The sequence below is a fragment of the Xyrauchen texanus genome, chromosome 11 (genome assembly GCF_025860055.1).
Source record: "Xyrauchen texanus isolate HMW12.3.18 chromosome 11, RBS_HiC_50CHRs, whole genome shotgun sequence".
Lineage (NCBI taxonomy): Eukaryota > Metazoa > Chordata > Actinopteri > Cypriniformes > Catostomidae > Xyrauchen > Xyrauchen texanus.
The window spans coordinates 44,515,204-44,538,104 of record NC_068286.1 but is presented as its reverse complement, the minus strand read 5'-3'; the positions used below and the strand labels follow the sequence as shown (position 1 = coordinate 44,538,104).

The 22,901-nt window shown below is 38.1% G+C and overlaps 1 protein-coding gene across 2 annotated transcripts in view; it reads left to right on the top strand.

The window, feature by feature from the left end:
* Positions 1 to 14,308, top strand: part of wdr19 (WD repeat domain 19) — a 29,146-nt gene extending 14,838 nt beyond the window's left edge. For both annotated transcript variants that reach the window (XM_052137516.1, XM_052137515.1), the window contains exons 20-37: positions 217 to 326; positions 497 to 554; positions 910 to 1,056; positions 1,157 to 1,239; positions 3,347 to 3,430; positions 3,768 to 3,914; positions 4,981 to 5,105; positions 5,275 to 5,384; positions 5,691 to 5,759; positions 6,904 to 6,981; positions 8,777 to 8,873; positions 8,982 to 9,106; positions 10,847 to 10,928; positions 11,248 to 11,398; positions 11,727 to 11,850; positions 12,119 to 12,195; positions 13,151 to 13,295; positions 13,637 to 14,308. In XM_052137516.1, coding sequence (XP_051993476.1) covers positions 217 to 326; positions 497 to 554; positions 910 to 1,056; positions 1,157 to 1,239; positions 3,347 to 3,430; positions 3,768 to 3,914; positions 4,981 to 5,105; positions 5,275 to 5,384; positions 5,691 to 5,759; positions 6,904 to 6,981; positions 8,777 to 8,873; positions 8,982 to 9,106; positions 10,847 to 10,928; positions 11,248 to 11,398; positions 11,727 to 11,850; positions 12,119 to 12,195; positions 13,151 to 13,265 — 1,782 coding nt within the window. In that variant the 3' untranslated portion in view covers positions 13,266 to 13,295; positions 13,637 to 14,308. The remainder of the gene's footprint in view (positions 1 to 216; positions 327 to 496; positions 555 to 909; positions 1,057 to 1,156; positions 1,240 to 3,346; positions 3,431 to 3,767; positions 3,915 to 4,980; positions 5,106 to 5,274; positions 5,385 to 5,690; positions 5,760 to 6,903; positions 6,982 to 8,776; positions 8,874 to 8,981; positions 9,107 to 10,846; positions 10,929 to 11,247; positions 11,399 to 11,726; positions 11,851 to 12,118; positions 12,196 to 13,150; positions 13,296 to 13,636) is intronic.
* Positions 14,309 to 22,901: the final 8,593 nt, after the last annotated feature.

Below are 22,901 nucleotides of genomic sequence, written 5' to 3'. Positions count from 1 at the left end.
AGAGTTCTTGTATGAATGATGTCCAGGTCACATTTCATCCCACAAAAAAAAGAGAGAGATTTTGAGAGATTTAAAGCAGATTAAAGATACAAACTGTGACCTGGACATGTCTTCGTGAGATTCACCTGTACAGTATGCATCCAAATCTATGAGCTATTAGACTTCCCAGGTCTAAGCTGTGGCTCGTAACAGTTGTGCTGTTGTGTGTGTGTGTAGATGAGAAGGGACCTGCAGCATTGGGACAGTGCATTGCAGCTGGCTAAAAGACTAGACCCTGATGAGATCCCATTCATTTCTAAAGAATATGCCATACAGCTAGAGTTTGTGTGAGTCAACTGCATTTCTTTACATTAGTCAACTATATATGAATGCTCATGCAAATTTTACTGTACTTGAAGGACTTGCTTTCTACTGTATGCTAGAGTTCTCTGGTAGGAAAAGCAGGTATTATTGCTTTTTGGTGGTAATGTCTTATTTTTGTTGTGTTGCCCTCTAGTGGAGATTATGTGAATGCACTGGCTCACTACGAGAAAGGCTTAACAGGAAACAACAAGGTGAGTGTGTGTTTGTGATGATGATCAGTAATTGTGAATGAATTGTTCACCCCAAAATTAAAATGATCATCACACTTATGTCAATCCAAACTAGTATAACTTTCTTTATTCTGTGGCACTCAATAGGAGAAATGTTCATGCTGCTCTTTTCCATACAGTGAAAGCATGTAGTGGCCAGGGGCTGACAAGCACCAAAAAAGATAAAACAAAGCACCGTATAAGTACCATAAAAGTAGTCCTTGTGACTTGTTTGCTATATTCAAAGCTAAATGATGCCATACAATAGCTTTTTGCCTCTGACATGATCCACCATAGCACGTGTTAAGCCCATAGATGATAGGTCCTGTATGTGTAGATCCAGGATCATGATGAGAACTGCCTGGCAGGAGTGGCTCGTATGTCCATTCGTATGGGTGACATCCGCAGAGGAGCCAACCAGGCCATCAAACACCCCAGCAAATCTCTGAAGAAAGACTGTGGAGCCATTCTGGAGAGCATGAAGGTATGTGCATTTATGTGTGATGAACTCATTTAGCTCTGCTAGAGAGAAGTACACTGCATGTTTTCATATTTTCTTATGGGCTGAATGTTTTTATGTACAGCAATATTCAGAAGCAGCTCAGCTGTATGAGAAAGGCCAGTACTATGACAAAGCTGCTTCTGTCTACATACGCTGCAAAAACTGGTAATAAAACTTAACACCTCAGTAAACATTAAACAAGCATATACATGTGCGCTATGAGCCATAGAATCAAAGTAGGGCTGCACGATATATTGCATTTTTTGAAATATCGCAGATGTACATATTGCAATATGAATATCTATAAACAGTACTTTAAATAGTAATAAGTAAATAGATAATACTTTAAACATGTAACATTTATAGTGACACAGATTGCCAACAATAGACTGGGCACATGATTGTCACAAGGTGTATGTGCATGCAGTGTGCATAGGTGCAGATTTAAAGCACAAGAAATTCCCCATTCATTTTCCCCATGTCCTTTTCAACAATAACGGATTGGGCGATTAAATCAGGCATTTATTTAAAATAATAAACATAGGAAAGGGGAATAAAGTGTCCAAAGGGGAAAGTGTCCAAAACGAAGGGGAATCTGGCATCCTCGTGGTGAATGGGGGTTATGTGCTGGATAGGTGGTGATGACAGGGTAAGGTCCAGGTATAATGGGCGAGGTCCATTAACTATGACGAGCTTCAGCTCCTTGGTCCGGGGCGCAAGGCATGTTGGCTTCTTCCAAGCGGCTAGGCTTCCCTGGTCTGCAGAGTGTGAGGGGAATAGCAGCCCGTCATCCTGTCCCGTCAGCCACGACGCATGCTCCAGTCCTTTGCGCCGGGGTGCGGGGATCTGCTACGTTCCTGGACCTGTGAGGACGCCAGCATGAAGAGAAGTCTTCCAAAAAGAAGTGAGCTCCATTGTTGCCTCCATTGCAGCCACTCCCACGAGACTGCTACATCCTTCACTAGGCTGTATTTGGTTGGAGTGGTCATGTCGGGGATACCTCTACAGGCCATCTGTCCCTCTTGGCCGCACTAGGGTAGGGACAGAAAAACACTGGTTGATAAGATGACAGCCTCAACCAGCCGCAGGGTAAATGGCAAATGGCAAATGTAAACCCTTTTGGCAGTTGGGAGGCTGTCCCCTTGAGCTCTCAATCCCCCTCTGGGTTCTCCAGCCGACCGGCAAGCAAGATGTTGTGTAACCTCGTCGTTGTTGCCCAACTGTGCCGTCTCTGCCCACAAAGGTGCCCACATTCTCCACCACTGTATTTGGGTGAGCTAGAGACAAACACAGTGGGTATGGCCTCAGGCCTCGTGGAGGCATTTATTTAAAATAATAAACACCAAAAAGGTGGAATAAAGTGTCCAAAACAAAGGGGTTTCTGGTGTCCTCTCATTGACTGGGGTTTATGTGGAGGATAGGTGGTGATGACAGTGGAAGATCCAGGTATAATTTGCAGGGTCCGGCAGCTGCAACGAGCTCCAGCTACTTGGTCTTGGGCACTTGGAGTGGCGGCTCCTTCCAAATGGATCAACTTCCCTGGGCTGCGGCATGTGAGGGGAAGATCAGCCCAGCATGATGTCCTGTGGGCCGTCACGCATGGTCCTATCCCCAGCGTCACATCTAATTTGCATCTGGGGTCTGAGGTGCAGGTCCTGCGATGTATCTAACTTATGCCAGACCCTCCCCGCTCTGTTCCTGGACCTTTATGGACACCAGCATGACGAGACTGGACTCCAGAGGATAGGCCTGATTGTTTTTTAAAGGCTGAGGTGATGAGGCTCATTATTGAGTTCAGGTGTGCCACCCTGTGCTGCTAACTGGGGAAAAAAAGTCACTCTGCCCCTTCTCTCTCCTGCCCACTCTTGTCATGGGTCTAGGAGGGGTGGCTGATCAAAAGGGTGGGGCGTCACTGATATCAGGGGAGGAGGGTGTCAATTGTCAAGTCACAGCGTCACATTTGTGAATGTGCATCTAATGGTAAAACAGTATATTATACGCAGTATATATGCCAAACCAAAGACGTCTTTGATTGTGATCTATGGGATTTAAGTCCTTTTATTCTCCTAATAAACTTCAGTATATTTGGGTGGTGGGGGTTCCAATATTCTGCAGGATTATCTGCAGGACTATATAGGATTATCACAATGCATATCGAATATCGCATTATCCAACTACTTATCGCATATTGCGTTTTTCCTCCATATCGTGCAACCCTAAAATAAAACTGGGATTTTTAACTCAACATTTACCTCTAACCTCCTAATATCAGGGCAAAGGTGGGCGAGCTCCTGCCCCATGTGACCTCCCCGAAGATTCACTTACAGTATGCTAAGGCAAAGGAGGCTGATGGCAAGTATGTATCAAAACAATGCAAATACAAACGCTTCCATCTTATCGAAAACACCCAAATTATATTATGGATTGACAGAACTAACACCACATTAAAACCACCATTAAGACTCCATCAAGACTAGTTTTTACTAAAAGCAGCTTGGAAATATCTATGACAGGTCATCCACTGTCTATCATGCCCTGAATTGCCATCCACATTCCAAACTGTGTGTGTGTGTGTGTGTGTGTGTGTGTGTGTGTGTGTGTGTGTGTGTGTGTGTGTGTGTGTGTGTGTGTGTGTGTGTGTGTGTGTGTGTGTGTGTGTGTGTGTGTGTGTGTGCGCGTGTGCGTGTGTGTAGATATAAAGAAGCAGCAATGGCCTATGAAAGTGCACGAGACTGGGATAATGTAATTCGTATTCTACTGGAGCATCTTAATAACCCTGAGGAGGCTGTCCGTATCGTACGAGAAACTCAGTCCATCGAAGGAGCTAAGATGGTGGCCAGGTCAGTAAAGGGTGACTGCACTTTTTTAAATAAATGTCAGCCAGTGGGATGTAAGGGACTTCTGAAATGTGGAGGCAAAGTCTTTCTTTCTGTTTTTTATTTAATTTTTTATTCCTATATATGTTCATGTTCCAGGTACACTTGATGTTTACACAGTTTCTCGGATGATATGGAATATGATTTTACCTTATACATACTATCAATGCTTAAATACTACTGGTATATACTATTATTTACACTAAGTTTATACCTTTAAAAAAGGTAATTACTGCAATAAAACTCATATATCACATATTTGTTACTACTGCCTGTTGATTGCCAATTATTTATAGTCACCTTCTTTTCAGATCCTTAGTCAACAATTGCTCGGTAAACACCGTAGGTTTCTTGAAGGTCACAGGCACAGAGTTACACCCTTTGTTTAACTGAGGTGTTTGCTCGCTAAAAACAGGCTTACTCACAGATTATCAATTCATTTGTGACCTGTTCTCATTTTGATGTGACTGAACGTAGTGATATCAAAGGGGGAGCACTTTACTTTATAATTAGCCTGTCCATTTCAGCCAGATTGACCAGTTCATGCAGATTTGCCAACTGGTTCAAAAATAGTACTGTTTTCGGTCATTAACCCATTTACAGTGTGGTCAACCAATCACAGCTAAGTAGAGGCACTGCATTTTTTCATGTGAGTGTTTGCCTTTATTTTGCCATTACCCCTCTCACATTCCTCATGCCATGCTTGAGGACCTCAATGAGAAACTTGAGCCTATCATGTGATCTTAAGCTTATATTTTATTGGTCAGTGCATTTTATCAACACTCGCTGTAAAAAAAGTTTGAAAGTCTTCATAGAAATCCATTCAATTCAAATTGTTAACCATGGTTAGAAATCCCTGTGAGAATTTGCATTTGGTGTGATAAGGCCTTTAGGGAGGTAAAAGAGATGCTTTATCCGCTGATGTTGCTGTGGGACAGTGTTACTTTTTTACACAATATTTGATCTCATATTTCATGATATTTGTTTTATTTCTGTACTGTCAAATTTTTTCTGTGTTATGCGACTGAAGGTTTTTCCTGCATTTGAGCGATTATGGCTCAGCTATTCAGTTCCTGGTTTTGTCGCGCTGCAGTGACGAAGCTTTTCAGCTCGCCCAGCAGCATGGGCAAATGGAGATCTATGCTGACATCATTGGTGAGATCATCACATTTTAAAAAAAAAATCAGAACAATATATCTGTCCGGACAAGTGCTTATTTATTCTATACATGAAATTAATATGTTGATCTTCGATTGTCTAGAATTTTTCTGCATCATGTTCATGATATTTTCATACAGTTGTGTATCTTTGTTCATGTGTCCAGGTTCAGAGGCAACAATCGAAGATTACCAGAGTATAGCACTGTATTTTGAGGGAGAGAAGAATCATCTTCATGCTGGGAAGTTCTTTCAGAAGTGTGGCCAGTACAGCAGGGTACGAGGCCTCTGTGTGTGCCATTTGTTTACAAAATACATGATGCGTCAACTGCTGGCAGGAAGCACTTTTTAAAATACACGAGTCTCTCTTTCCCTCTCATGCCTGAGTGCACTCTCTCTGTCTTTCACTTTTCGTCACACTTGGTTGCCCCTCTCTCTTTGCTCATTATCTCTTGAGGGGATTCTTTACCCAACTGACTGTGCTAATTATTTCTGTCATTAAATGGTTATTAATAGATTTTTTGTTTCTCTCTCTCTCTCTCTCTCTCTCTCTCTCTCTGTACCTGTCTGTCCACACACACAGGCGTTGAAGCACTTTTTGAAATGCCCTAGCTCGGATGACAGTTTGGCCATAGAGATGGCCATTGAGACAGTGAGTACAGCCACAGAGCAATTGATTCTCTCTTAATTACACTTTTATACTCTTTATTGTCATTATTAGACCTCATTTATTAAAAAGAGGGATGTACAATATTGGTGACTGTAATCAATAAGTAATAGTGATTTTAAAGGGATAGTTCACCCAAAATGAAAATTCTCTCATCATTTACTTACCCTCATGCCATCCCAGATGTGTATGACTTTCTCTCTTCTGTAGAACACAAATGAAGATTTTTAGGTGAGTATTTCACCCCTGTTGATTCTCACTATGCAAGGGAATGGTGAACAAAACTTTAAGTTCCAAAAAACATAAAGGCAACATAAAAGTAATTTATGGTTAATAAATCAGTGGTTTAATCCATGTCTTCAGAAGTGATATGATAGGTGTGTGTGAGAAATAGATCAATATTTAAGACCTTTTTTACTCTAAATGATCCTCCCTGCACAGTAGGTAATGTAATGCATAAAGAATATGACACCAAAAACAAAAGAAGAAATAATGTGGAAGTGACAGTGGAAATTTATAGTGAAAAAGGACTTCATTATTGATCTGTTTCTCACCCACACCTATCTCACTTCAGATGACATGTATTTAAACACTGGAGTCTTGTGGATTACTTTTATGATGCCTTTATGTGCTTTTCGGAGCTTCAAATTTGTATTCACCAATCACTTGTATTGTATGGACCAACAGAGCTGAAATATTCTTCTAAAAATCTTAATTCATGTTCAGCAGAAGAAAGAAAGTCATAAACAAATGGGACGGCATGAGGATAAGTAAATGATGAGAGAATTTTCCTTTTTGGGTGAACATATTTTATTAATTGTAATTGTCACCATTGGTTGACATTGGAACATGATAATATGAGACATTATGTTTTCTAATTCAGACAGTGTGCTCCTTTTCTGGGCCAGGTTTTAAAAGAAATAAGACCAGAAAATAATATGATGCCAGAATTCACTTTAAAGCATAGTTTTGTATATTGATTGTAATAGTTATCTTGTTCATAACATTAAAATAATAATTTTATATTTATTTCTAATGTATCAATAATTGTTGAAAAGAATTATTACAATGATGATGATGATTATAGAGATATGGCGATGAATTGTTTTTACGACTGTCTACTAAACAGGTTGGGGAGGCAAAGGATGAAGCTCTAACCAATCAGCTTATTGATTACTTGATGGGAGAAAGTGATGGAATGCCAAAGGTAATGAAAATATAACCAAATCTTACTAGCAGAAAGCTGTAGATGCGAAACATTAGGTGGAAAGATCAATGAAAATGTGATTCTTGGGTCATTGTGAAAGAATCCAATTTTCCTTGATCATTTGTAATTGAAGAGTTGAATCTACCATGTGAACACACATAATATTTAAATTCTACAATAACTTTAACTTCTCTCCCTTGGCCAAAGAAAACCCTTTATTGAAACTAAATCGCTAAATTGTCTTCAAGAAATCTTCATGTTTCTGATGTCACTAACCCATGTTAATGTATTTATAATATTTCACATCTATGATAACTATTTGATGCTTAACTCTGCCTATTAAGAATGCCTAAAAGGGGGAAATATGTTTTTATATATATATATTGTTATCATAAAAAAAACATTTATGATATTACCAGTGCAATATTTGTTACCGGGCAACTCACCACCACTGCATGGTAACACTTTGTGAAAGCAATAAGCCACTCATTACTTCATAATTTTCCAATTAAGCACTGAACATGACGCTTTAAAGATTGCTATGATTATTATTAAATCAGTAGCTATGTGTGGATTATCTATAGGCTCTATGTGCCAAGGTAGGACCTTTCGGTGGGCTAGTCGCATCAAGCTATCGCACTCTCATAGCACATGCACGAATGGTCAAAACACAACATCGTTTTGCGAATAAACCATTTCTATCACCTTAATGTGCATTTTAATTCATTCGAAACTCATAGCGAAGTTAGAAAGTTTATTCGCATATCAAGCGTTTCCATTAAAGATTTCTTATGCGCAATTTCAAAATGTGAATAAAAATAGCATAATTTTTTTTTCTGTAAATGAGTGTTCTCTTTAGAAAATGTCAAAATTTGACCTATTTAGTCCCAGTGTTTAAAACATGGTGAAACATATCTGTTGAGTACTTGGAATCATGTACATTTCTGTACTTTAATTTTTTTGTTGCTCCCATTCTCTGTTTGGTTCCTTGTATCATCTCTTTCTCATCCTCTTTTCATCCCTCTCTCTTGCGTGTCACTGCGTGTATGTAGACTCTTGCCGTGAGTAGCTCATTGAATCTGTTCATACTTCTTGTGATGACCCTACAGAAGCAACCTGCACTCTGTGTGTGTCTGTGTGTATGTTTTCAGTAGAGTTCATCTGCTTTATTGCTTCATGTGATGAAACTTAACAAGAGCCTCAGCATTTTCTGACTCGGTGTGTTTGTGTTTTTGTTATTGCTGGAAATGGTTTGATTCAGAGCAAATCATTTGTCTAGCCGTTGGGTGGTCTATATCATTGTCTTAGTATTTGCTGACACTGGTATATACTGTAGTAACAGAATTGTGTTAATAGAGAAAATAGCATTAAGTAGTGACCTATTGAGTGGTTCTCAACTGGTTTTGCTTCAGATCCCCAATTCTACATTGGACATCGAGTGAAGACCCAACACAGTACTAGCATTATTTATTGTACAGAAGTAAACAATAATGTCCCTAAAGTCAACCATTGCACTACATATGCCCAACAATATCCAAATATAGGCTAATCATGAATTTCAATCATGTCATGCTCTCAGCTGCCAAAAATGTAATGTAGTCACATCTTCTTCTTTTTTATATACCTTGCATAGTATTGTTCATGAATTTAAAGAATGAGAGCATGTTATGCAACATGTCTAAGTTGGCATTTGCATTTAGCTTTGTTTTTGCCCTGCTACTTTTGACCAGAACAGACCAGTACAAGTTGAGAACCACGGCACTAGATAATATTTGTTGGTTCTGCTCTCTCCTAGGATGCAAAATACCTGTTCCGGTTGTACATGGCTCTCAAACAGTACAGAGAGGCAGCGAGAACTGCCATTATAATCGCCAGAGAGGAGCAGTCTGCTGGTCTGATTATAGCTTTTCAGTCCTGTTTGTTCAGTTAGCCATATAATTGATGTTTGTGTATACGTGTAGTACATGGACTTACATGTATTTGTGGATTTTGTTTTGTAGGAAACTACAGAAATGCCCATGATGTTTTGTACAGCATGTACTCTGAGCTTCAAACACAGCAGATTAAGATCCCAGCAGAGATGGCCACGAACCTGATGATCCTTCACAGCTACATACTGGTGAAGGTAATAAACATTTTTACACATATAGGAAAGCAGTTGACCATATTTAGTTATTCCAAAATATTCAAAATGTTATTTTAATATTTTTTATTATCATTTATTTAAACAACATTAATTTTTATTTCAGTATTTTTATATATATATATATATATATATATATATATATATATATATTTACAGTGGCCTTCACAATTACATCTAAGATACATTTAAAAATATATAAATCTCATGGGATTAGATATAAAAATAATCAAACCAAAATGGTCAAATCAAAAGTGCCATTTATCCTAAAAAATGTTAGCACAAATGAATTTTTCAAGCTAAATGTTTCTCAGAAAGACGATTAAATCTAATCTAATGAGTATAATGTATTTCAACATTTTCTGGTTGTCAAACTCTGCTTGGACACCTGTGTGAACTTCAGAGGTGTGTTGCAAACTGACTGTAAATACACTAAAAATGACCTCAGGACCAGCTGGTAAAAAGAAACGGCAAAAATGGCTTAGAAAAGTTACATTATAACTGAGAAAAAAATCTGATGTCATTTGTTCTAGTATGACATGTTTGTTATGCAATGCAATGAAATTCATACACTTTAAAAAGGGCAAGCATTTAAAGGAACCTTTTTTTTTCTTTTTTTTTTTTCTAAAATATTACTTTTATTTTCAATTTTATACCTTGTAGAAATCATGAAAATAACATTGAAAAGATAGGAGCGTTTGCCTCTCTCAACGGTCTTCTCCAAAAATGCTGCCTTTTTACTTTTAGACAAAGATTATGAGTTGATGCCAGACTTCAAATACAAAATGCCCTCAGTATTTGCAGGGAACCCCTTTTCAGTATTTTTCACAATAATACTCACTCAATGCCCTCTCCCCAACCTCTTAAAGAAATAGTTCACCGAAAAATGACATTTCTCTCATTATTTACTCACCCTCATGCCATCCCAGATGTGTATGATTTTCTTTCTTCTGCAGAACACAAATTAAGATGTTTAGAGGAATATCTCAGCTCTGTTAGTCCATACAATGCAATTGAATGGCGATCAGAACTATCAGGCATAAAAGTAATCCATACGATTCTTGTGGTTAAATCCATGTCTTCTGAAGAGATATGATAGGTGTGGGTGAGAAACTGATCAATATTTAAGTCCTTTATTTTTTTTACTACAAATCTCCACCTTTGACCGGCCCTGATCAGTAGGTGGCTGAATGTGAAAGTGTAGATTTACAGTTAAAAAAGGACTTAAATATTGATCTGTTTCTCATCCACGCCTAAAATATTGCTTCAGAAGACATGGATTAAACCACTGGAGTCTTATGGATTACCTTTATACTGCCTTTTTGGCCTTCAAAGTTTTGGTCGCCATTCACTTGCATTTTGAGGACCAACAGAGCTGAGATATTCCTCTAAACATCTTCATTTGTGTTCTGCAGAAAAGAGAAAGTCATACACATCTGGGATAGCATGAGGGTGTGTAAATGATGAGAGCATTTTCATTTTTGGGTGAACTATCCCTTTAAATGTTTGTATCCCCCATGATACAGAAACATTTTTAGGGTTAAGTGTCCATGTACTTTTTTCAGGCTGTTGTAAATTTATGCACATTTTGTAATGAGGAAAACTGGGTAACCAAACATGCAAAGGACAGAGAATGCATCTGTGAATGTCAGATATTTTTATCGCTGGAAATTTCTTTCAGTGCAGATTGTGTTTGTTTTAGTTCTTTCTTGTATTTTTCAGATCCATGTAAAGAGAGGAGATCATTTAAAGGGAGCACGAATGCTTATCCGTGTGTCCAACAACATCAGCAAATTTCCGTCCCGTGAGCCTCTCTTAAACACACACACACACACACCCACACACACTCCTATACTCAGAGCCATTATAGCTGCCAGATCCTCCTATAAATTAGCATTAATCTCTCTCTCTTGCTGTGTGTGTGTGTGTGTGTGTGTGTGTGTGTGTGTGTGTGTGTGTGTGTGTGTGTGTGTGTGTGTGTGTGTGTGTGTGTGTGTGGGTGGGTGGGTGGGTGTGTGTGTGTGTGTGTGTGTGTGTCCGTGTGTGTGTGTCCGTGTGTGTCGTGTGTGTGTCCGTGTGTGTGTGTCCGTGTGTGTGTATCCGTGTGTGTGTGTGGCCTACAGACATTGTTCCCATCCTCACTTCAGCAGTTATTGAATGTCATCGTGCTGGTCTGAGGAACTCTGCCTTCAGTTTTGCCTCTATGCTGATGAGACCAGAATATCGTAACAAGATTGATGTTAAATATAAGAAGAAGATTGAGGCCATGGTTCGGTAAGACACTCAGTCTCTCTTCCCCCTACCTTATTCTTCCTGTCCATTTTTCCTATAATAATATCCTAAAATAAAACATACAAAAATCAGACCTGCCACCCTTGACACCCCCTTGAAGGACGTCAAAACGAGATGTTGGGTTCACTGGTCATTCTTTTGACGTCTTGCCTGAGCAGTTTAAGTATGTGCGACAAAAAAATAGCTCATTCAAAGGACGCGCGTTCATTCCGCGCATTCACTGCTTTGAGGGAAATGTATAAAATGCCTTTTACTACTATTGTTTTTTCCAGACTCAACCAATCAGTTACCCCAAAGCTCTGTTTTTCAGTCGGCCAGATACCTCTGAGGTCGAGGAGGAAAGTTCACCCTGTCCCTACTGCGGCTTCAGCCTTCCTGACTGTGAGCTGCTCTGTCCCGGCTGCAAAAACAATCTTCCCTACTGTATCGCAACAGTGAGTACTGAAACAACTTAATACACCGCATCACTGCACCGAGTGAACACAAGCAGTTCTTGCTCAGTGGAAACAGCCTGCAGCTTCAGTTCCACAGAGCCTCTTCCTCCTGTTAAATCTACATCTCTAGGTGCTATATTTCATTCTCAGCTCACTTTTGACTCTAATGAGTGTAATGACAATAATCTTGACTTAACCTCTTAGTGTGTACACAAAGACATGTACAGTTTACTCAGTCTGTCTGATTGATGTGTGTCATCCTTCGCAGGGTCGTCACTTAGTCAAGGAGGACTGGTGTGTCTGCCCACACTGTGATTTCCCTGCTCTCTGCTCAGAGTTCACACAGTGAGTCCCATTCAATTAGGATGAAAGCATCTTAATTCGGGACCGACTGATGATTTAAAATGTATTCTGAGTTTTTTGTGCAATATTTGTGCATTATTCACAGCTACTTTTGTAGTTGATATTGGTTTCATTTTATAAACAAATAGCCATAATTGTTAAGATTGAAAATTTTTCGAAGGGAAAATATTGTAATTAATTGATTCTATTTAAGTATTCAACATAAATGGACACACTGTTATGTGGCTGAAATAAATGCCCTCATACATTGCTTCTTAAAGAGATAGTTCACCCAAAAATGAAAATTCTCTCATCATTTACTCACCCTCATGCCATCCCAGATGTGTAAGATTTTTAAAAGGAAATCTCAGCTCTGTAGGTCCATACAATCCAAGTGAAGGGGGACCAGAACTTTGAATCTCCGAAAACCACATAAAGGCAGCATAAAAGTAATCCACAAGACTCCAGTGATTAAATACATATCTTCAGAAGCAATATATTAGGTTTGGGTGAGAAACAGATCAATATTTAAATCTTTTTTACTATAAATCTCCACTTTCACTTTTACATTCTGAAAGTGAAAGACCCAGACCTCTCATAACACTTCTGAAGATATTGATTCAACCACTGGAGTTGTATGGATTATTTTATGATCTAAAGACATACTTATGTCTTTATGTGCGTTTTGAAGCTTCAAAGTTTTAGTCACCATTCACTTTGCATAGAAAGGACCTACACACAGAGCTGAAATATACTTCTAAAATCTTAATTTGTGTTCAGTAGATGAACGAAAGTCATACACATCTGGTATGGCATGAGGGTGAGTAAATTATCATTTTTAGGTGTACTATCCCTTTAAAAAACATTATGAAAATTTACATTTTTGACACTGATATCCACACATCCATCTCTCCATCCATCCTTTGATTTTCTATATTTGTATGTTTGTTTGTTTCAGGCTGTTAGAGACCGAGTCAGTGTGCCCCATGTGCTCTGAGAGTTTAAACGTCAGTGAGGTTAAGAAGGTGTCCGACTGCTCCAGATATCTGCAACAGGACCAACTTGAGCGCTGAGACGGAGAGCAAGAATGGACAAATGAAAGGGTAATGAAACATCTGTGCTTCTTTCACATATACCAGCACAGAGTCAAATTAATAATAAAAAGGTTAGTTCTGATCCTGGATGCTGGTTGGTGTATACAGTGTTCCAGCTGTGCTGAAGTATATGATATAGTAACAGCTATGATGCAAAACACCTGTTCATCTGTGTAAATCAATGCACAGCACACACAGAGTAAGAACACCATAGCGTATAGCCAATATGTATATACTTCACAGTACATAATATAATATTTCCTCTCATATTTTATTGCTTCGATATAGAATGTTCCAAAATGAATGTCTTTATATATCATGCCAATGTCTTTTATGTCTCTTGTTTTCAGATACACAAAGATTTGATGCTCTAGAATTTGATGAAATCTGATGGTGTGTGATGGTGATTCATTACAGAAGTTTGAGAAAAGGGATCAATACTGGAACATTTCAAGTCAGGCCTGACATTCCTTTAATGAAAATATAAATCTATTTTTGTATGCACCAATACTGCAGCAATTTGCTATTCATTTGTATGAATCTATGATATATTGATCCTAAAATGTATCCTTTTTACATTGTAAAAAATATCTTTATGTACAATACTGTATACCTGTAGAGTTACTCAAAATAGAGTTATTTTGAAGCCGAAGTGTGTAATCTAGTTTGTTCAACCAATGGTGTGAGTTTGGGGTGGTACTACCTGTTTGTCCAAACATCGACAAGAGTGGATTTTTTGAAAACAGTCATTGTTTTTGCAATTATGTTTTCAGAAATGACACAAAGCACCTTTAATGTAATTATTTGAATGGTTTGTACTGCTGTTCTGTAGCTTTGTCACAAGAGTTCAACGCTGCAGTGTAAGATAATGATAGAAGAAAGACAGTTAATCTAACCACCCAAGTGCTGACATTAATGTTGAGCTGGACTCTCTGTTCTAGTTGCATATTGGCCGTTAAAGGGATAGTTCACACAAGAAAGAAAATGCTCTCATCATTTACTCATCCTCATGCCATCCCAGATGTGTATGACTTTCTTTCTTCACCAAAACACAAATTAAGAATTTTAAAAGAATATCTCAGCTCTGTATGTCAAGTAAATGGTGATCAGACATTTGTAGCTCTGAAAATGACATAAAGGCAGCATAAAAGTAAACCATATGTCTCCAGTGTATAAATCCATATCTTCAGAAGTTATATGATATGTGTGGGTGAGAAACAGAACAATATTTAAGTGCTTTTTTAGCTTAATTCTCCACTTTTACCTTCACTTTCAGATGCAAAAGTGAAACTAAACAGGGGCCACATATGACTTTCAGATGTGAAAGTGAAAGTGGAGATTTAGAGTAACAAAATTGTATTGACTTAAATTTGTTTCTGTTTCTCACACACACCTATTATATCTCTTCTGAAGATATGGGTTTAACCACTGGAGTCATATGGATTACTTTTATGCTGCCTTTATTTGATTTTCGGACCTACAAAAAGTTGCATTGTATGGACCAACAGAGCTGAGATATTCTTCTAAAAATTGTCATTTGTATTCAGCAGAATAAAGAAAGTCATACACCTCTGGGATGGCATGAGGGTGAGTAAATGATGAGAGAATTTTCATTTTTGGGTGAACTATCCCTTTAAATTTTGTTACAAACAGAACTAAAATTCAGAGTTGGGGGCTGTATCTTTTAAAGTGTAAAAGATCTTTTTGTCATATATTCCCAAACCAAGGAACACATCAGAACACATTTGTGTTTTCACTTTGATGCATGTACTTTTTGTTCGGAGTTAACATGCGTTACTAATTAATTGGTCCATACTTGTATAGCTATGGTGCTCTTATGTCCTTGGTGTGGCAGCCTTTTCTATGTTATTTTTAGAAATGGTAGAGATTTCGGAAGATATTCAAGTGAAAACAAGAAGTTCAAATCAGGTCAAACCTCTCGGGATAACATTTTATAATATTGATAAAATATTACAATGTGAATTAACAATATGTGCCCTTGCTTTGTCTTTGGACATGGCTTCCAATCATTGAGCTGCATTCTTCATTTATAGTGGTCAATTTTGACCAAGCGTGTTTAGAGGACCAGCGGTGCATGACGTGTTGCTGCAATTGTTTCTGATATGCTGAGGAATGTTTATGGTTCTTAAAAAACATCTTGAGGCTGTCCAGTGACCGTGTGTGTGTGTGTGTGTGTTCTCCTCTGTAGAGTGCTGCTGTAATGCCACACTTTGAGCTTCATGCCACTCAGCATGTTTTATTTCAGCTTGCTTGTTTTATTTCCCAGTGGCCCTTTATATCCAATGTCTGTTTATCTGGCTCTTACATCACATGTTTCACATGCAATGACTGCTTCATGAATAAAATGACATACTGAATGGATATGATTCATACTATTCTCTGGACCCTTTTCATTAGGTGCATGTGAAACTTTCTCATTCTCCCTCCCATTCTCACATAGGATCATTTATCTTTTCTGCCGCTTCCTACACACACACACACACACACACACACATAGAGCCCATCCCATGCCCTCATTTAGTTCTGTGGGCTCAGTGTAAATCTGTTAAGAGAGAGGAGCTGTAATTTAGTGTGACACAGAGGACAAGTCGAGATGAGGCAGAGCTGACCACTCCAAACCATCTCTTCATTTCTTCAGTCTTTCTTTGCTGTTCTCACTTCAGATGCTTTCACCATGTTTCCATTGTATGTTTAACAGCTTAAAAATGTACTATACATTTTACAGGACATGCGCCACGTATGCATTCAACCCCATTCGTATTGTACCTCAGTATATTAATTGCTTTCGTAACTTAAATCCAGTTGGAACAAGTGACGTCGGTGCGGGACAGCGAGAGCACTGCAGCGGGACAGGTGCATCCATGCAGAACCATCACTCACATTCACTGAAACTGAACCCGGAGTGGATATGCATACAATGATAGACACGTGTATAAGCGGAGAACACTGAAATCATCTGTGTACTTTCTTCACGAGGTAAGCCTGCGTATATTTATTGTCTCATGTATTCCAATTCTCTCATTTGCGAGCATGATCCTGCAAGAGTGCAAGTTCTCAAACTTATTGATGGCTTTATTCACCTTGTTTTATAAGTGTGCATTAGGGAGTGTGTAACCATGTTTAACGATGGGATGATTGTTCTCTTGTGCTGCCACTGCTGATCCCGAGTGCTGGATCCAGTCCGGGTATTTTTTACTCACTGTCCCGCTGGAGTGAGAGATGCTATTACTGGTAATTAATCAGCACGTTATTCTAAAGGTCTAATCAAGGTGTGAGGATCAGTCGTACTCCTGGGATTTGGTTGGAGATTGAGGGTAATTTGTAGCAGTTTAAGCAATGGCTCCCACAGAGAGATAATACTAAGATCTTTTCTACTTTGATTTTACCTGTCATTTATTTTAAACATCAAAATTCTTACATAAACTCTGTCACACAGGGGTCAGACTCAGACTTTGATCTATGTTGTATGATCAGTGGCGTAGCCAAGGGTGGGCCGGGGTGGGCCTGGACCCAAACAAATTAGACCCAGGCCCACCCAGAATATATTTATTTTTATTTCAAATGTTACTTAAAAATAGTAATTGACTACGAATTACTAATTATTTCTTTAAAATAGTTTAATACGCAATTCCCCCACACGTGGTGGTGATGTCACTCTGCTTACATTTAATATATAGTTTACCATCTATAAATGTAATTTATGTTAACAAATGATACAACTATTCAAAGGTTTAAGGGTTCAACATTGATATCTGATCTCTGTTTCACGATAGCAATGCTCCAGAAACAGCAATTTAGTTATTTGTGCCAGGAGTACAAATGAAAACATGCCATATCTAAACGTGACTTCATACCTTTATTATGAAAACACGATCGCCAGATGAATCCAGTTCAACACACTTGGGTCAATCGTCCATGACAAGCGTTCATTGAAAAACATCCAATAACACTTTTTGTCCATAAAAGTGATAAATCTGAGAAATATTGATATATTCTCCATTGTTTACACGAGATCTCGCCTGAAAGAATTACCCTTCATCATCGTTCTTCAACAAACTATTCAATCTGAGCAGCATTCATGTTGTAAAACTGTATATGATCTGATATATTAGAGTCTCATAAACAAAACGAGCCGTCTCCAAAGTCTATTTTTAAAATGGGGCGTAGTTTTATTCATAATAGCCAAGCAGTGCCGTCAGATTTTGTGTCTTCTTGAAAGGCGGAGTCTTAATTTTAATCCATACACGGGCAGCGATTTTACAGAGAAAAAAGCTCACAGGAACCAAATTTTTTGTGAGATCATCTTCAAATTTGAAACGTAACTTCTTTAGACTATCGGCTTTGAGGACATTGTATTTCTGGGTTGTCTTGGTACTTTTATTATTGTTTTTTTAGATTATTAAAACATGTTCAGCACAAAATATTTCCATTACTATAAACTTCAGCTTCTCTAACTTGAAAAAATAACAACATATATTAATTCTGAAACTTGGGAAATAAAGCCCAAAGTGTCTTCTTTCAAAAGATACTACAACTGTGTCCATACTCCAAAGGGTCCAGTAAATACAACATTTAAGTTCAGGTATGTCATTTTCATGGTTTGTGCTCAAAAAGGGGGTGCGTATCAACAGGTTAAATAGTTCATTTCTCTAAAGATTGCTTTAATAATTACTTCATTGAAAAGTAATCACATTACTAATTACTTTACTTTGACGTTACCTTCTAAAACACTTTTTTTGTGCAAACTCAAAATAATATTTTTGGTTCATTGATACATACAAGTCATAATATCAGCACCTCACATTTCTCCTTCATAATAACTCATTACGTGGTCATAATTCATGTATTCTACATAAATAATGTATTATAAATAATCATAACCGTATAATGTAATAAAAAGTAATTAAGTTAATTAAAAGTTGGCAGCTGTAAACTGGGTATAAGAATTTTTAATATAATGCATTACACAACGTTATTTATTAAAAAAGTAATTAAACTACAGTAACTAATTACTTTGTAATTTGATTACACCCAACACTGCTTATGAGGACCAAATGTCCTCATCAGTATAAAACAAAAAAAGCTCTTAAATGGGTCAGAAGATTTTGACCTTCAAATCTAGTGATGTGCACATGTTTGTGTGATGGTTAGGTTTAGGGGTAGAGTTTGGAAATAGAAAATGTCATAAGCCTGATATGAAATCAGTGGAAGTCTATGAGAGATCACTAATATAGTCAAACAAACATGTCTGTGTGGGGGTGGGGGTGTTATCTGCATTGTGGGTGTTTAATATTATCACCCCTTCATTTATGTATGTTTGTGTTGTGGAGTGTCTGAATTATTTATTTTTCACCATTATTTGACAAATTAAAAAAAATGTATTTTAGTCTTTGGCATTCATTTCTTATGGCGGGTCACTTTTGACCCAAACACCACTTCAAAACAGTGTTGTGGCTTAATCTGGTTACAAAGTAATTGATTATTAGTGTTGGGTTTGAGTCCACCTTAGTCAAGTCCAAAAGGGGCCGAGTCGGACTCCAGGCCAAGTCCATAACAGGCCGAGTCCGAATTCATCTGTTCATGAATCTGAATTCAAATTGTAACCGTAAACACAACATCAATATTTTAAGCTTATTTTAACCTTCACATCTAAGAAAACACAATTGTCAATATAAATGTAACAAAAACACCTCTAATATTTTATGATTAGTTTCCTGCTGAACAAACTTCAAAGTGGTTTCAGAATGAAAGTATATGCTTAAGGTATATGAAGACAAAACTGGCCTTCAACACAATTCTTATTGCATTCTGTTGACATTTCAGTTATTTGTTGCTTTTCCCTCCACTCAAGCATAAACTTAAGAAAGTGAAAGCTGCGTCAGTTATTACAACCAGAATTATTATAATTTTGAATTTTAATTGAGTTTTTATTTATACTTCATTTTCAATTTGTCCATTCAATTTAGTTTAGTTTTATCTAAAATGATGGGTGAAATACATTTAAGACGTTTAACATGTTTAATACATTTAATAAATGGTAATATTAAAACATTTAATAATACCCATATAATTAAATACAACAACATAATATAAAAACAGAAAATATCAGATACTATTATAAAAATATTTATATACAACATTACTACACTTTACACTTTTCAGTCTTCTTGCTGTGTCCAGGTGTAGCCAAGTCAAGATCAAACACACCTTGGGCTGACGTTTCGTTCTTTTCACATTTTATTTAGTATGGATAATAGGTGAAGAGACTTCTTCCCTCACTTGTGTTCTTCATTGTATTTTCTGACTTTTTTGCCATTGAATCGCAAGTGCCAGCTTTACAGGTAACACACAGAGGTTGCGCTACAAATATGTGACAGACTGAGTTGTACAATTTTCATCATGGTCTGTTTCATCCGTCGTATTAGTTTAAATATCCCTGATACGTAGCATATTTGATTTTGTCTCGATAGAGTCAACATTTTCAGTTAGAAATGACTTTGCATATTAAGCATGAGTCTGATAAAACATTTGTTCTATTTAATAATTTGCAGAGTTGGGGAACGTACTTTTTAAAGTGTACTTACGTTATTGATTTTTCTGGATGAGTGTGGCAGAGCATGTGTGGCGAATGACAATATCTTTCCTGCGCACACATACAACACAGGCGCGTGGGCGAGAGGGAGAATTAAAGTACTTTGAAAGAGTGCGTGCTGCTGCTCTCAGCCAGAATAATCACACATAAGGACATCTATGCATGAAAACTGATGTGCAGTATCAAATACACAGAATGTATGATAGTACTAACTGTAGAGATCACATCAATATGAAGCAATTTTGAAATCCCGGCCAGATGCTTTTTTCAGGTCTGAAAAAGAAGACATGTCTGGAGAAAAGAGAACGCATGGTCACCCTATGTTACATTATTTTTGTTTGTTTGTTTGTTTGTTTGTTTGTTTGTTTTTCATTGCAGCACAAATGCCATGGACTCGGCCAGACTCTGAAAAAATCCCAAGTCCAAAAGGCTTGAATACGAGTCAAGTCTCAATAAAAATGCATCTGGGTCAAGTCAGAGTAAAAATGCATCCGAGTCCAAGACAAGTCAGAGTAAAAATGCATCCGAGTCCAAGACAAGTCAGAGTAAAAATGCATCCGAGTCCAAGACAAGTCTGAGTAAAAATGCATCCGAGTCAAGTCCAATTAAAAATGCATCCAAGTACGAGTCAAGTCCGATTAAAAATGCATCCGAGTCCGAGACAAGTCAGAGTAAAAATGCAGTCAAGTCTGAGTAAATATGCATCCAAGTCCAAGTAAAAACGCATCCGAGTCCTAGTCAATCCAATTAAATATGCATCCAAGTATGAGACAAGTCCGAGTAAAAATGCATTCGAGTCCGAGACAAGTCAGAGTAAAAATGCATCCAGGTCCGAGTCAAGTCAGAGTAAAAATGCATCCGAGACGAGTCAGAGTAAAAATGCATCCGAGTCCGAGACGAGTCAGAGTAAAAATGCATCCGAGTCCGAGACGAGTCAGAGTAAAAATGCATTCGAGTCAAGTCAGAGTAAAAATGCATCCGAGACCGAGACGAGTCAGAGTAAAAATGCATCCAAGTCTGAGACAAGTCAGAGTAAAAATGCATCCGAGTCCGAGACGAGTCAGAGTAAAAATGCATTCGAGTCAAGTCAGAGTAAATATGCATCCAAGTCCGAGTCAAGTCCGAGTAAAAATGCATCTGAGTCAGAGTAAAAATGACAAGTCCAAGTCTGTTAAAATTGGACTCGGGTCCGAGTCCGAACTCGAGTACCCCAACTTTATTAATTACTTATTAATTGATTACAGTCATTAATACTTGTTTAGTCAAAAATCTGGGTTACAGTGAGGCCAATCCATAAACGTTAAGCCGTGTTAGCTTACTGAAATAGCAATGTGATAGATTGTGACCAGATCTTTATTGTAAAGGGTTTAAACAATGTTTTCAATGCTTGTTCAATGAACCATAAACAATTAATGAACATGCACCTGTGGAACGGTCGTTAAGAAACGAACAGCTTACAGACGGTAGCCAATTAAGGGCACAGTTATTAAAACTAAAGAGACCTTTCTACTGAATCTGAAAAACACCAAAAGGAAGATGCCCAGGGTCCCTGCTCATCTGTATGAATATGCCTTAGGCATGCTGCATGGAGGCATGAATACTTCAGATGTGGCCAGGGCAATAAATTACAATGTCTGTACTGTGAGACACCTAAGACAGCGCTACAGGGAGACAAGAAGGACAGCTGATGTAACAACACCTGCACAGGATCTGTACATCCGAATATCACACCTGCAGGACAGGTACAGGATGGCAACAACAACTGCCCGAGTTACACCAGGAATGCACAATCCCTTCATCAGTGCTCAGACTTTCTGCAATAGGCTGAGAAAGGCTGGACTGAGGGCTTGTAGGCCTGTTGTAAGGCAGGTCTTTACCAGACATCATCCGCAACAACGTCGCCTATGGGCACAAACCCACCTTCACTGGACCAGACAGGACACACCGATCCCATAATCCTTTAAGTTTGCCAAAGATGCAAGAATATCAGTTATGGAGAATTACAGTGCTGTGAAGCAGAGTGAAAGCCTGCCGATAAATTCTGGAGTCTGCCAGTTTGCAAGTATCTGTAAGCACTGGTCCAGTACCAGCTGTGTCCATTTCTCACACTCAGTGCATACTAACAGAGCCAGCTAAACTGGCTTCAGACTAGTAGATGGGGCAGTGGTCATTAATAACAGCACATGGCATAACACCGTATGACTAAGCATGAGTAAGTGTCTCTGCTTTTGGTCTTTTGCTTTGTAATTCCTTCCATCCACCTAACTTAAAATGAACAATTGTAATTCCTTACTGCAGGGTTTCCCATTCAGGCATTCGTAAACCCCTAGGGGTTTGTGAAGGAACTGCAGGCGGACATGAGATGGTGATATAAATCACAATACAGAAATTAATTGCATAAAAATGTATAATATAAAAGAACGTGTAACAAATTAAAACACTTTGACTAAGCAATGTCACTTCTCTGCACCTTGAGGTTGTCTAAACTGGAATTTATTTATTTATGAATTTATGGAATTTTTCTCATTGGCAGGAGAAGCGCCATCACATGCAATGCAAAATAGAACGCGGCATCTGTTTACTGTTGCCGCAACAAGGCTTGACATATTTGGTGCCATTTGTTATGGATGCCTTAAGCACAGTTTACAGCTGAACATCACAGCTGAACCTGGAAGCGTTTTTCACAGTGAACAAGGCCAATTGCATGACTGTGTCATGTGAGTTTAACATGCTCAAGCCAGGTATCAGCATTATTCCTGCCTCTAATTTGAAGAAACATATCGAGGTAAATTTCTTATTTCTACTTACTAGATTCTGTGTCTATAATGTAGCCTGTAAAGTAGCTTTCTATCACTGAGATTATTTGGTTTGATGTGAGAGATTAAGGCAATGTTATCAATAGGGCTGGGCGACAAAACAATCTTGAAGTTTATCTGAAAAAAAAAAGGTATGTCCGCGTATCAATGATAAACCTTTGAGTCATTTTCTACACTTAGCCTATG